Source organism: Macrosteles quadrilineatus, unplaced genomic scaffold (genome assembly GCF_028750875.1).
Source record: "Macrosteles quadrilineatus isolate MER2022 unplaced genomic scaffold, UCM_ALF_1.0 Scaffold_3__2_contigs__length_128488019, whole genome shotgun sequence".
In the NCBI taxonomy this organism is placed as follows: Eukaryota; Metazoa; Arthropoda; class Insecta; order Hemiptera; family Cicadellidae; genus Macrosteles; species Macrosteles quadrilineatus.
In genome coordinates this window covers 47153716-47167657 of record NW_026542596.1, presented here as the reverse complement: position 1 = coordinate 47167657, position 13942 = coordinate 47153716, and the positions used below count along the sequence as shown (strand labels likewise).

General features: G+C 35.1%; 1 protein-coding gene across 1 annotated transcript; it reads left to right on the top strand.

Moving 5' to 3' along the window:
• The first annotated feature begins 239 nt into the window (after positions 1-239).
• LOC128990271 (uncharacterized) lies at positions 240-13584 on the top strand. Its single transcript, XM_054412587.1, has 4 exons — positions 240-371; positions 8202-8785; positions 12390-12491; positions 13454-13584. The coding sequence occupies exons 2-4, from the start codon at positions 8272-8274 to the stop codon at positions 13507-13509; spliced, it is 672 nt and encodes a 223-aa protein (XP_054268562.1). The 5' UTR covers positions 240-371; positions 8202-8271; the 3' UTR covers positions 13510-13584.
• Positions 13585-13942: the final 358 nt, after the last annotated feature.

Genomic DNA, 13942 nt, shown 5'->3' with positions numbered 1-13942 from the left:
CAAAAATAGTACCTAAATACTTTTGAGTTGTGTGTCATGTTGTTTGAGTTGAGAATCTTGTTCGTCTTTTGGTTTTGAAATAAAGCTGCAACGCTGCAAAATTCCAGCTGTCACTGCTGTCGCTGTCAGTGTCAGTTCTCAGTTCGAGTTCAGTCTCAGTCAGTCACAGTCTGCCGGCCAATCGGATTTCGGACGGGATTTGGATTTTGGATAACTTCAAAAAAACTAAACTAAAAAAAAAACCTCAAACAAAATATTTGGAAAACAAACATATTAACATCAACAACACCCAATTCTGAATTTGCCAAATTAAAAATATACCTCAGTGCTATAAGCTATAGGAAATAACGAAATCAATTCCGCCTTAAAACGTAAGTGTATAGGCTAGTACTTGATTTACAAACGCTTTGACATATTAAATTATTTTTTATAGGTAACTTGCTAGCCTATTGGTGGTTACAATCCTATGGTTGATGATAATATAAAGTTGACTGACTAACTAAAAATAAATTGGGCCTAAATTTAGGGACTAATAAGTTTAGACATGGTCAGGAAAGATAGTAAGTAAATCACGTCAATAAATCCAATCATTATAATCATAGTTAACTTAAGATAATGAAGTTCATTTCACCGGCTGCACTTTACTTTACTTGTGTGAACCTGGCAATAACTCCAGCAATAAGTAGTGAGCACGCCTGATAAAATCTATTGCTGGCCGTTTTACGGAAAAATACGGCCGCGAAGGTTATTACTGAGAGTGTAACCAGATAGAGGAAACCTTTACAGACACGACAGTATCAATATCATGTACCGGGGGGGTAAAGTCGGCTAAAAGTAATGCTCGCGCCCGAAAAAATTTATTACTGGCCATTTTACGGAAAAATACAGCCGCGAAGGTGATAAACGAGATAGTAACCAGATAGAGGACACCTTTACGGACACGACAGTATCAATATCATGTACCGGGGGGGTAAGTTAGGGGGGGTAAAGTCGGCTAAAAGTAGTGCTCGCGCCCGAAAAAATCTATTGCTAGACGTTTTACGGAAAAATACGGCCGCGAAGGTGATAACCGAGAGTGTCAACAGATAGAGGACACCTTTACGGACAAGACAGTATCAATATCATGTACCAGGGGGGTAAGTTAGGGGGGGGTAAAGTCGGCTAAAAGTAGTGCTCGCGCCCGTAAAAATCTATTGCTAGACGTTTTACAGAAAAATACGGCCGCGAAGGTGATAACCGACATAGTAACCAGATAGAGGACACCTTTACGGACACGACAGTATCAATATCATGTACCGGGGGGGTAAGTTAGGGGGGATAAAATCGGCTGAAAGTAGTACTCGATACAATGCTTGAAATTATTAGTTTTAAATACAAATATGTGGTTTTTATGGGAGATATTAATATTGATATGCTGAACTTAAATGACACCAGCAGGAAAAACTTACTGCATGTTGTAACAGCTAATGGCTTCCGGTCATTGGTTGATTTTCCTACAAGAATCACCGATACAACTAAAACTGCAATAGATAATGTTTTTACAAATTTAAATAGTGGCTGTTATAAAATCACGGGTATTAATACACAACTTTCGAACCATGATGGCCAAATAATTGAAGTTTTTACTAATACAAAAAATAGCCTGAATAATTCTTCCGTTTATTTTGAACATAAAAGAAATTTTAATAATAAAAACGTCGAACAATTCATATCTGCTTTACAACATGAGTCATGGCTTAATCTTTATTTATGCCCTTTAGAATGCAAGTATGATGTTTTTTATGAAATATTTATGCATTATTTTAATACATTCTTTCCATCAACTCTCTCAAGACAACATACTAACTGCAAGTGGATTTCTAATGAACTGAAGTTGGAAAGACAAAATATTATTAATCTTAACAAAGCAGCTAGAGAGTTAAATAGCAAAAAAATGCTACAGGAGGCTAGAGAAAAAAATAAGCAGTTTAGAAAAAAATTGTATTCTTCAAAAAAACAGTATTATAAAAGAAAAATTGGTAATTCTGACAATGTTAATAAGGTATCTTGGAAGATTGTGAACTCTGAAATAGGAGCTAAAACTATAAATAATTGTAATATAAACCTAATAGTAAATAATGATGTATGTTCTGACCCTTCCCTGGTCTGTAGTCATTTCATCAATTATTTTGCAGATGTAGTAAAAGAAACTGATACTTTCAATATAGATTCATTCCTAAAAACTGTTGATGACACTCTGCATCCTGTAATTTCTTCAGATAAAAGGAGCTTTAAATTTAGCTTTGTCGATGAGAGAGATATTGATAAAATTATTAAAAGTCTCAAAAACTCCTATAGTACTGGCTACGATGGTATTCCCATGGTTCTTTTTAAAAAAGCTAAATTAGTCCTACTTAAACCAATAGCCCATCTTATTAACTCATCTTTGATATCAGGAATTTTTCCTAATAAACTCAAAATTACAAAATTAAAACCAGTATTCAAAAAAGGAAACAAACAAACAGTATCAAACTATAGACCTATTGCTCTGCTGCCTTCTATTTCAAAAATCTATGAAAAGGTTGTTTATAACCAACTTGTATGCTTCTTTGAAAATAATGGTATATTTGATGACTGCCAACATGGATTCCGAAGGGGCAGATCTGTCATAACAGCTGCCACAGCTTTCATTGAATCCATCGTTGATAGCTTAGAAAGAAAATCTAAAGTGGTTGGGTTGTTCATGGACCTCAGTAAAGCTTTTGACTCCATTTCTCATGAGTTGTTACTTTTAAAGCTCAGTAGTAGTGGACTAAATAGTACTGCATTGAACTGGTTCAAGTCATATCTTTCTGATAGAAAACAATACGTGGAACTGAGTCACTGTAATGATAAAAATTATAAAATTTCTTACAATTCTTGTACTCGGGAAGTTAAATATGGGGTGCCCCAAGGATCAATCCTCCTTTTATTCATCTTTTACTTGAGAAATTTTCCCCAACTAAGTGTTTTGAGCAAGCTTTGCCTATATGCTGATGATGCAAATTTAAAAATAGCCGCAGAAACGTATGCTGAACTTGAAGCCAAGGCCAATTCTGATATATTATTACAACAGTTTTTTTAACTCAAATAATTTGCGTTTGAACACAGATAAAACTAATTTTATGTGCTTTCAAGCAGGGAAAACTAAACTGCAAAATCTGCCAAAAATTGTAGTTAATAACAACACAATTCAAAATAAAGAACACATCAAATTCTTGGGATTAGAAATTGATGAAAATTTGAAGTGGAACCATCATATTGACAAGTTACTTTCTAAAATTTCATCTGGCCTATATGCGTTAACAAGATTAAAACCCCTATGTGATAAGGAAACATTAAAAATTATATATTTTTCATACATACATTCAATCATATCATTTGGAGTTTCACTTTATGGTGCAGCAAAGAAGAAAAAATTAAAATCAATTCTAAAAAAACAAAAAAAAGCTATTCGAATTTTATGCAATTTAAAACGTAGAACTTCAGTCAAAGAACATTTCAAAACTGAAAATATTATGACTGTTTATGGAATGTATGTCTATGAAACAGTATTATCAGATTTGATGAATTACAACTTATTGGAGACTACCACAATTACTTTACTAGAAATCGAGAGAATCTGGCCACTAGCTCTCATACTCTGCAACTTTTCACGAAAACACCTAAGTATGCCGGTTCAAAATTTTATAATAATCTTCCTAAAGAAATCAAATTGGAAACCTCAAAAAATAAATTTAAATCAAAATTGAAAAAGTTTCTTATCAACAAGGCTATGTACTCCTTTGAAGAGTTTTAGTTCCATAAGTTATATTGCTTTATTTCATAAGTTGAAACTTTTGGTTTTAAAATAATTTTATCTATTATTTTAATTTTGATATTTTCATGTTTAAACTTTTATATTGCACTGCTTGTTTTACTTTATTTGAGCTGAAAGAATGTTCATATGGATGGTATGTTGTTACGCCATGCTTGATAGTTATGAGTATTTTAGTTAAGTTAGATTTGTTAAATTATTCTTGACGCCATTCCTGTATCTATGTATTGTACTTTAATGAATAAAGTTATATGAAATGAAATGAAATGCTCGCGCCCGATAAAATCTATTGCTAGACGTTTTACGGAAAAATACGGCCGCGAAGGTGATAACCGAGATAGTAACCAGATAGAGGACACCTTTACGGACACGACAGAATCAATATCATGTACCGGGGGGGGGGGGGGGGGGGGTAAGTTAGGGGGGGTAAAGTCGGCAAAAAGTAGTGCTCACGCCCGAAAAAATCTATTGCTAGACGTTTTACGGAAAAATACGGCCGCGAAGGTGATAACCGAGATAGTAACCAGATAGAGGACACCTTTACGGACACGACAGTATCAATATCATGTACCGGGGGGGTAAGTTAGGGGGGGTAAAGTCGGCTTAGTGCTCGCGCCCGAAAAAATCGATTGCTAGACGTTTTACGGAAAAATACGGCCGCGAAGGTGACAACCGAGAGTGTCAACAGATAGAGGACACCTTTACGGACAAGACAGTATCAATATTATGTACCGGGGGGGTAAGTTAGGGGGGGTAAAGTCGGCTAAAAGTAGTGCTTGCGCCCAGCAATAGATTTTATCGGGTGCGCGCACTACTTATTGCTGGAGTTATTGCCAGGTTCACTCCAATCTTTACTTTAGGTCCTACTCGAAGTGTAGGACCTAAAGTAAAGTGCAGCCATTTCACCATAAGTTAGCCTAGGTCAATAAAATCATGTAATCAACTTTCAATGCAATTTGTATTGTTATTTTGAATAATTAGCCTAGCATACAGACTCAAGTTTAACATGCCTTACATCAAACTGATTAATTGAAAGTATTAAGTTAATGCCTAACCCTACTTAGAAAACAATGACAGTAGACTCCCTCTTATCCGGACACCTCTTATCCGGTAATAGACATCGGTTTAACCGGACTACACTTGGCAGAAATGATATCTCGGTAATTATTTGATATTTCCACAATGCGATATCGTGTAATTTTTAGATGTCTACTTACAGTATTTTTCACGCTGAATCCAAAAATGCAATCAGTTTTTGTCGGAGAGATTCCTAAGTGGCCGTATAGTTAAATAATTAATATTAAGCTTCAGTTTTGTTGATTTATTAACATATTTGTGGTATGGACGAGTCCAAGTTCTAGTGGCGACTAACACTAAAAGGGGTGGAAGGTTTGTGGAGTGGAAACAGATGTCAGTTGTTTACATTCGATACTAAACAGTCAAAACCACATACGACACCATGAGAGTAAAATCAGAGTTACAATATGCAATAACTAGATTTTTAAAAGAAAATGGACTTTGGTGCTGTTTAGAAAATACAACAAATCAACTACGATACATAAACTATTAATCACATCAATATAAATTATAAAACAAAATAGAATTTATTCACGTAAAATGTCAGTAATAGAAGCTAGGCCACTGCCAACATGATCGTCCTCATTCCAATCCTCAACGTCTGTTAATGAACGTGCCATAGTGCATAATCCCATAGTACATAATCCCATTGTGCCTAAAAGTGAAAACGTGCTACAGTAGGTACATAATTTCATGTATCAGCAACTAATAAATGATGTTACATAATCTAATCTAATCTAACCTAACCCAACCCAACCTTAATATTAATGTTTAAATCCTATTTTATGTTAGAAAAGGCATGTGAGGAAGATAGGTCGGACTTTATTCGGATTCGAGACTGTATTAAGTCCTTTGAAGTGAGGTTAGATTAGGTAAGTTAAAGGTTAGGTTATAATGAACCGACTCATTAATTTATGCAACTTCCAGACTGTTTTTGCACAATTGAAATAGTGGGTGAAACACAATGGAATAACATTGTGTTTCACCCACTATTTAATTGTGCAAAAACAGTCTTTAAGTAGCATAAATTAATGAGTCGGTTAATTATAACCTAACCTTTACCTTCCTAATCTAACCTCACTTCAAAACACTTAATACAGTCAGGAATCCGCATAAAACCCGACCTACCTTCCTCACATGTCTAAATAAGAACTGATTATTTGGTTTCAAAACGAATTGATTTCATTCCGCATTAAGTCTAGCATAAACAGCTGTTTGCTCTCCTGCTCACTCAGTCCACAGTCCACATACCAACCCATCAGTCCAAAGTCCACATACCGACCCATCCAGACCACGCCATATTACCATCAGTAGCTCAATGAACCATAGATTCATAATTTCAACCTTCGTTTTACGGCCACTTATGAATCTCTCCGACAAAAACTGATTGCATTTTTGGATTCAGCGTGAAAAATACTGTAAGTAGACATCTAAAAATTACACGATATCGCATTGTAGATATATCAAATATTTGCCGATATCTCTTTAACCGGACAATTTTTATCAGCACATCGGTTTAACCGGACTATATCGGCAGGAAGTGGGCGGTACTAAGTGATCACGTGTCTAAATACTTAATGCTCTCCTATATTTAATTCAAATAATACTGTATACAGTATGCCTTTAAACAGTTTGTTTAAAAAAAGTTTGGGGAAGTCGGTTTAGGCCTAACTGGAAAAAACGTTATCCGGACTGGCCTTGGTCCCGAGGAGTCTGGATAAGAGGGAGTCTACTGTAATCTGAAACTAAACAAGGAGCGTTGGTACTTTCCTGAAGGGAACATTCATTATTATCGATGATTTCTTTTCGATATATCGAACTTAACAAATTGAAACATATCATACTTAACTTATCAGCTGACAACTACAATAGATAAATATTTTTCAGTATCAACAAACAATTAAAAAATTGCAGATTTTGTGGGAGTGTCAATCCAAATCACGTAATATTTGCAATTCTCCCAATAAAATGAAGTAACTTATCTCCCTTTCACATGGTAGACACATGGCAATCATTAAAAAAAAGTTAATATTCGTTTTGGATGGTTTTTGAAGCGATTTTATTGAAATGTATGTTATAAAACTTAGTGCTTTAAATCCTGGACAAAATGACCCAAAAGTTGTAAAACTTCCAGTAAAAAAAATGTAATTTTCAATCTTGGCATGGCAATAGCTCAGTACTGTATTTTCAGGAATGTACCTAATCATAAAAGTGCTTTCACACGTTTCGGCACATGTTGTCAAGCTGATGGCACCCCAAAGTCGCATTCACTGTGTAGTCGATGACTCTACAGATGATTTATTGTAAGAAAGTGACATAGGGTAACTGGCTCGAATGTTAACTAGGCCTAATTTAATTTTGTAACATCTGGTACTGTCTATATTTTACTTGTCAACTGATACTTTCATTTTAATAGTCAACTTTCTAATAAGCATATGGATGAAACATTCAGAGCAGTTACTAAACACAACAAGTATAATCTGCCGGAATGTCGCATCTGTGACAATGACAGATAAGTTAGGCCTAGTGTTAAAACAATCAACGTTGTAAAGTGTGTAAACTCCCAAACCCAGAACTGATTTTTTTCTTAAAAACATTTGATGCTTTGCTAGCCTAGTGGTTAGCGTCTTGGACTTGAGTTCGGTTTGGTTTCATTTCATGGCACATCCCTAAAATATATGGGTTAGGACAAAATAGTTATTTGTGTAACTAGTGGGTGAAGTGGCACTTTGCTGCACACGAGAGAAATGTTTACTCACAAGCCTTAGGCGGGTGTGGAAAATTTCTTGAGTGCAGCAAAGGCAGTTTGAAGTGTTTCACATTATATTTTTCCTACAGTTAGGTACTCTAAATCATATAAATAATTAGTCTTTCAAACAATGTACATCACGTTTTTAGGTTAGGTTAAATCCAAACATTGAACGAAATGGGAAACGCTGCATCAGCTGATTGTAGTCGTAATATCTTAAAGTGTTGTTGCCAACTTATTTTCAAGTGTACACGGATTAGTGCATAATAAAAGCACACTGTTTTGTGATGTTTGGTTGGAATAATGGTGTGCGCCAAAGTAAAAATTGTGTGCCAAAGTAAAAACTGTATGCCAAAGTAAAAACTGTACGCCAAAGTAAGGCTTTCTGTAGTATAATCTGTGCAAGGAAGCCCACTTAATTATTTTGTGTAGGCCTAATCTCCAAAATACCTCCAAAGATTAATCAACAGATGAATAACTCCACCAATGTAGACAACAAGAAAACAGTAGTATTAAGCAATATATTATTTTCTGTTGCAGCTGGAGCTCTAATGTTTAAATTTTCTGCTGGTGTTTTCTTACTCCAACATCTTGGGATTCATTCGATGAAATGGTGGTCTTGGAACATTGTATGGGTTACATCAAACGTCTCAAGCTAAGAACTGTAACAATTTCTGTGATCGTTTCAAGTTTGGTACTTATAACCTATCAAATAATGATTAGTTATAAAATAACTGATAGCGGTATTCAAAATCAGCCCAAAAATACCCATAACGTAGCTGATAGCAGTTTTGAAAATCAAGCCGAAAATTCCCGCTTAGAAAAAGAAGAAACTAGAAAAATAGAAGGAATAAGTAGTTGGAAAAAGTTTCATTCTGATGTTGAGAATTCAATCCATTCAATACAGAATAATTTAACATTTAAAGGTGTGCTTAAAAATGATAAAAAGTATATACCCAATAGCAATGGAAAAATTGTCTGCTCTTTGGACTCCATAGAAATAGATGTATCAAGAGTAAACGATGATTATTGCGACTGTCCTACTGACGGAATGGATGAACCTGGAACTAATGCTTGTCAACATGGGAAGTTTTTTTGTGAATACCAAGCTAAATCCAAACACCGTAAGTAAAATTTATACAGAAGTATTCACATTTGTGGACTAGGTAGTCCCTATTTTCGAAACATCCAAATCCAGGTAGTTGGAATTTTCAAGTCTGCAAGCCTAACAACTTTACTGTACCATCAAAATATTCAATTACAGTAGACCTCCTCTTAACCAACCCTTACGGAACTTAAAAGGTCTTTTAAAACTACACATAGCCTATCTCTTTTTAGCAAATTTCCCATGTAGGGAATAAGCTATTACCGTAGTACTCATGGTAAGACCTGGTCCCAGTACCGATTTACTTTTTTGTTTTGAGGTCTCTAGAGGTCAAAAACACCATCCGTTCAAATTCATATATGCCTATATGTGTACGTTAGCACGATAACTCGAGCAAAAACGATCCGATTTTGATGGAATTCGGTATAAATGTGTAAACCTACATTTATCCGAATGAGTTTGCGAACCACCATGATCGGACTATGGGAACAGGGGTTTATGGGGGGGTTTTGGGGTAAAAATGGGTTTTTCTAATTTTTCACCCTGAAAACATGAAATTTTGCAATTTCTTTCCAAACCATTTTGTAGAGCTAAAAAAAAACACATAATTTAGTATATTGAAGCATTGTATGCCTGACGGTTAGGGAAAAATCCCAAAAAGTGTAAATTTAAAATTCCCATGTTATATGGAGAATAAATAAACTGTTGTAGCTTGCTTGTCTATGGACATATTTTAATGAAATTTTGTTTACTTCATACTAGGCTATCAATATTTCAATAAAAATACCCCTATTTTCTTCCCTGTAGCAGCAAACCTAAGTACTCATTAAAATTAATGATATTTAGGCCTAAATAGAAAATAAATCTGACAATTTTAAGGGAATAATTTAGTGGAATTCCAGCCAGGTGGATGGAAATTCGCTTAGTCTGCAGGTTTGCTGCGGTGGGGGTATTTTTTTCTCTTACTGACGACAGACAGGTCACAAATAGGCTAAATCCAAAACACAGTGAAATTAAATGTTTTCGGTAGAATAAATTAAGAGTCGTAGGCAAGAGTCAATAAAAATTAAATATAGGCCTAATTTTAATAGGTAGCCTATCTTTTTAGTAATAATTAATCGATGCTTTCTAGATCTATCGTAATACCTACAGTACAGAACTTTTTTTTTTAAATTAAAGAAACAAGCAAAGATTTGTTACGAGACAGGATGTTTATCAGTAACATCCTTTGGAGTTTAGCGTATTGTTCACATCGCCGAGGGAACAGGGCCGTATTTAGAATCGATGAGGGCCCCGGCAGCTCTCACCAGAGAGGCTCCTCTCTATATTCTGATTCTTCGAAGAATAGAACTTAAGTGTAGAAATACACATGGTATTGCGATGAATTGACCTTTTAATTCTAACAATCTGATAAACAAATACCCCCGCCGCAGCAAACCTGCAGACTAAGCGAATTTCAACTTGTCTGATTGCATTTTTACTAAAATATTTCCATAAATAAGACATATATATTTCCAATTTAAATAACATTGGATTTAACGAGTGCTTAGGTTTGCTGCTACGGGGAAGGTAAAAAGTGTTTTTTGACCATATGTCAATAGTATAGGATGAAATAAATAAATTTGCCAAATTTTATCAACATTATATCCATAAACAAGTAAATTACACTTTTTTCTCCGTGACCGTTAGGCATACCGCTTCAATATACTAAATTATTTATTTTTTTAAGCTCTACAAAATGGTTGTGAAAGAAATTACAAATTTTTTTGTTTTTAGGGTAAACAATGGGAAATACCCACAAAACCCCCCATAAACCCCTGTTCCCATGGTCCGATTATGCTGGTTCTCGAACTCGTTCAAATAAACGTAGGTTACACGTTTGTACTAAATTTCATCAAAATCGGATCATTTTTGCTTGAGTTATCGCACTAACGGACACATACATAAATATATATATATATATGAATTTCAACGGATGGTGTTTTTGGCCTCTGGGGACCTCAAAACGAAAAAGTATATCGGTCCCGGGTCTAGGTCTTACCATGAGACCTACGGTAATAGCTTATTCCCTATATGGGAAATTCGCTAAAAGACCTAGGAGAATAGCTAATAAATAAGTCTATTAATTTCTAGCGTGACCGAGCACTGAGACGTCGTCTTAGTCTCCTCCGATCGCGGCGGAATCATAAACGACTCATGCAACCATGGAGAAATGGTGAACATCTTGCGCGATCGAGGATAAATCATCTGCATTACCTCCGATCACCGTAAAAACATTAACGTCTCCTAAGGCCGCGGAGAAATAGTTAGAATCTTGCACGGGTGCTGAGACGTTATTTTTGTCTTTTCCGATTGCGGCGGATCATGAACGACTCATGTAGCCACGGAGAAATGTTAAACACATTCGCGGCCGTGTAGACATCATCATCGTCTCCCGCTGTCACGAAAAGGTGATCGTCGTCTTGAGCGGCAAAATCATGAACATCTCCCGCGACTGTGTAGACATCATCATCGTCTCGTCTCCTATGGTTGCGACCCCATGGTGAGGCCCCCTCCTAGGCCGAGGTCACTGGCAACCGCGGTTAGGGAAATGCGGCCCTGCGAGGGAATTTAGTTTAGGGGCAGATATGCTGAGATTCCTAGAAAGCGGCAGTTAAACCTAACTACTCTCAAAACAAGGTCGGTTGGAACAAACTGTAATATTCTACGAGCAAGGGCGGATAATCAGATTAATGGTTAATGTGAGGTCGGTTAAGAGGGGGGTCTACAGTACTTCAAATATTACTTAGTAGTTTCAATCCTACTGTATAACCTACATGGATAAAATAATAATAGGATGCTGCTTATAAATCTCCTTCCCATATTATGATCATGCTGGTCTGCAAACTCATTCAAGTAGATCTAGGTTTACACAAAATTTCATCAAAATCAGATCATTTTTGCGTGAATTATTGTGCTAACGGACACATGGATTTGAACCAACTGTGTTTTTGGCCTCAGGGGACCTCAAAACAAAAAACTAAATTGGTCCAGGTCTTACCATGATACCTGGTAGCCTAATTGCTTATATTCAGTCTATGGGAAATTCCCTAAAATCCGTTTCCAAGTGTAAAACGTATTCATTGTTGGAGAATTGGAAAAAGATACAGCACCGATGGAGATCGTGACATTGGGAATTACAATTTCATAAAAATGACCTCTTGAATCTAATCTGTAAAGAAGCAGCCTGCGTCACTTCGTGACTTCAAAATCTGTTATATATTTTATATATAGTTGAAAACGATTCTTATCGTATCACTATATTTGCATTGCGTGCCCTATTATTTTCATTGCATTTGAGATGTAAGAGCCTATACAACACGTTTTTAGATTAGGTTAAATCCAACTGTTGAACGAAATGGGAAACGCTGCACCAGCTGATCGTAGTCATAGTATCTTTAAGTTAGGGGTTGCCAACTTATTTTCAAGCGTACACGTACTACGAGTCTAATAAAAGCACACTGTTTTTTGTTGCTTGTAAATGTTAGTTTGTAAATTCAGCAATTAGCTACTTTGTAAGTTATCCTAATCAGTGCAAGGACACACTTTGTCGGATTTAACTGTAGGAAAATTATATTTTTCAGATCTCAAATCGGTTCCTTCTAGTCGAGTCAATGATGGAATCTGTGATTGCTGTGATGGGTCAGACGAATGGGGAGGCATGGTGCTTTCTAATAGGCTCTCTGGTAATAACCATTGTTAATCCACAATTTAAAAAGGCAAATCTATATTCTTTATGCATAACCAACACCGTTGGAAATTTCTCAATGACTGGAAAGGCTCTTGGTTTTATTGCCAATCAAAATCCTTAGGACTCTGTTTTCCTAGTTTTAAAATATATGACATAAAGTTTATATGAATTTTATTGGTATATTTTCATAAAATAGTTATGAAATTACTATATTAAGTTTACATTAGCTTTGTTGATAACATTTTAATAATCTAAAGTTATAGATTTTTATTTTTAAACCTTCAAATTAGACAAAAAAACTAATTCTCTTTCAACAAATAAAGCAATTAAACAACCTATATATAAATCTAAGCAGTGATTACGAATTACCGTTCCTTTAGATCAACTATAATTGTATAATTTTGTTATCTTGGGTAGTTAAAATAAAAATATGCTTTCTAGTGGACTAAATGAGGCACTAACCAGGAAATAACTCATTCCAGTGTTCTATAATGCTGAACCATTTGTGTAAATTATTGCTTCAGTTATTAGAAGATAAGCTTAGTTACCAAGCTATACATGGTACATTAGCAAGGCAAGCATCTCTTGGAAAGCCTACAAGACTAATCCTTTTGAGGCGGTATTAACAATAAGCTAACCATAGGTGATTCAATTTTATCTTTTGTCTCCAATGCCAAAAGTGAACATTATTTATTAATCAATTTTGAGCGGCACAAATTAAAAATATTTCAATTTTGCAGAATCAGGCGATGATTTATAATACGGACACTTCATTATGTACAGGACCTTCAACACTTCTTAATTTAGCTTTGGACATTTTGAAACTTTTCTAAAATATTATCTTCTTGGACATCTTGATGACAGTTAATGATCTTGCATAGTGAAATAGAAACTTTATAATGAATTCTCGGAGTTTTATTAATTTGATCATGAATTTTTTTACTTTCAATTTTTCAGATGACATCCAGAAATCACTAGGCAGATTCCAGACCCCATGTTCAAACCATTGTTAGATCTCAAAACTGTGATGTTACCTTGTATTTTACAGTAAGTTTTTATTTTTTAAATACAGCAGAAAACAAACTGAACCCGTGTTTTTTTACTTGAACAACATGATTAAACAACACCGTTTTTGTGTTAAAATCAAGTTAAAAGTGTGTATGAAGCTGCATAGCTGACAAGAGAGTGTACAACGGTATTCCTAATATGAAACATCCTATATATGATAAGAGTAAAGTTTGAATACTTGTTACTTCGATCTCGGAATCGGCACCAAGAAACACCCTTATACATTCGGTATAACTGCATTCTGCTTCGAAAATAAGTTCTAGACCAGTGTTATATCCAAGAAAATTTATTATCACCATAATATGCATAATAACTTTGGAAAAGTTAACAAGGGCCTTATGGAATTCCATTCCGGTTATTTCATGATCTTTTATAAAA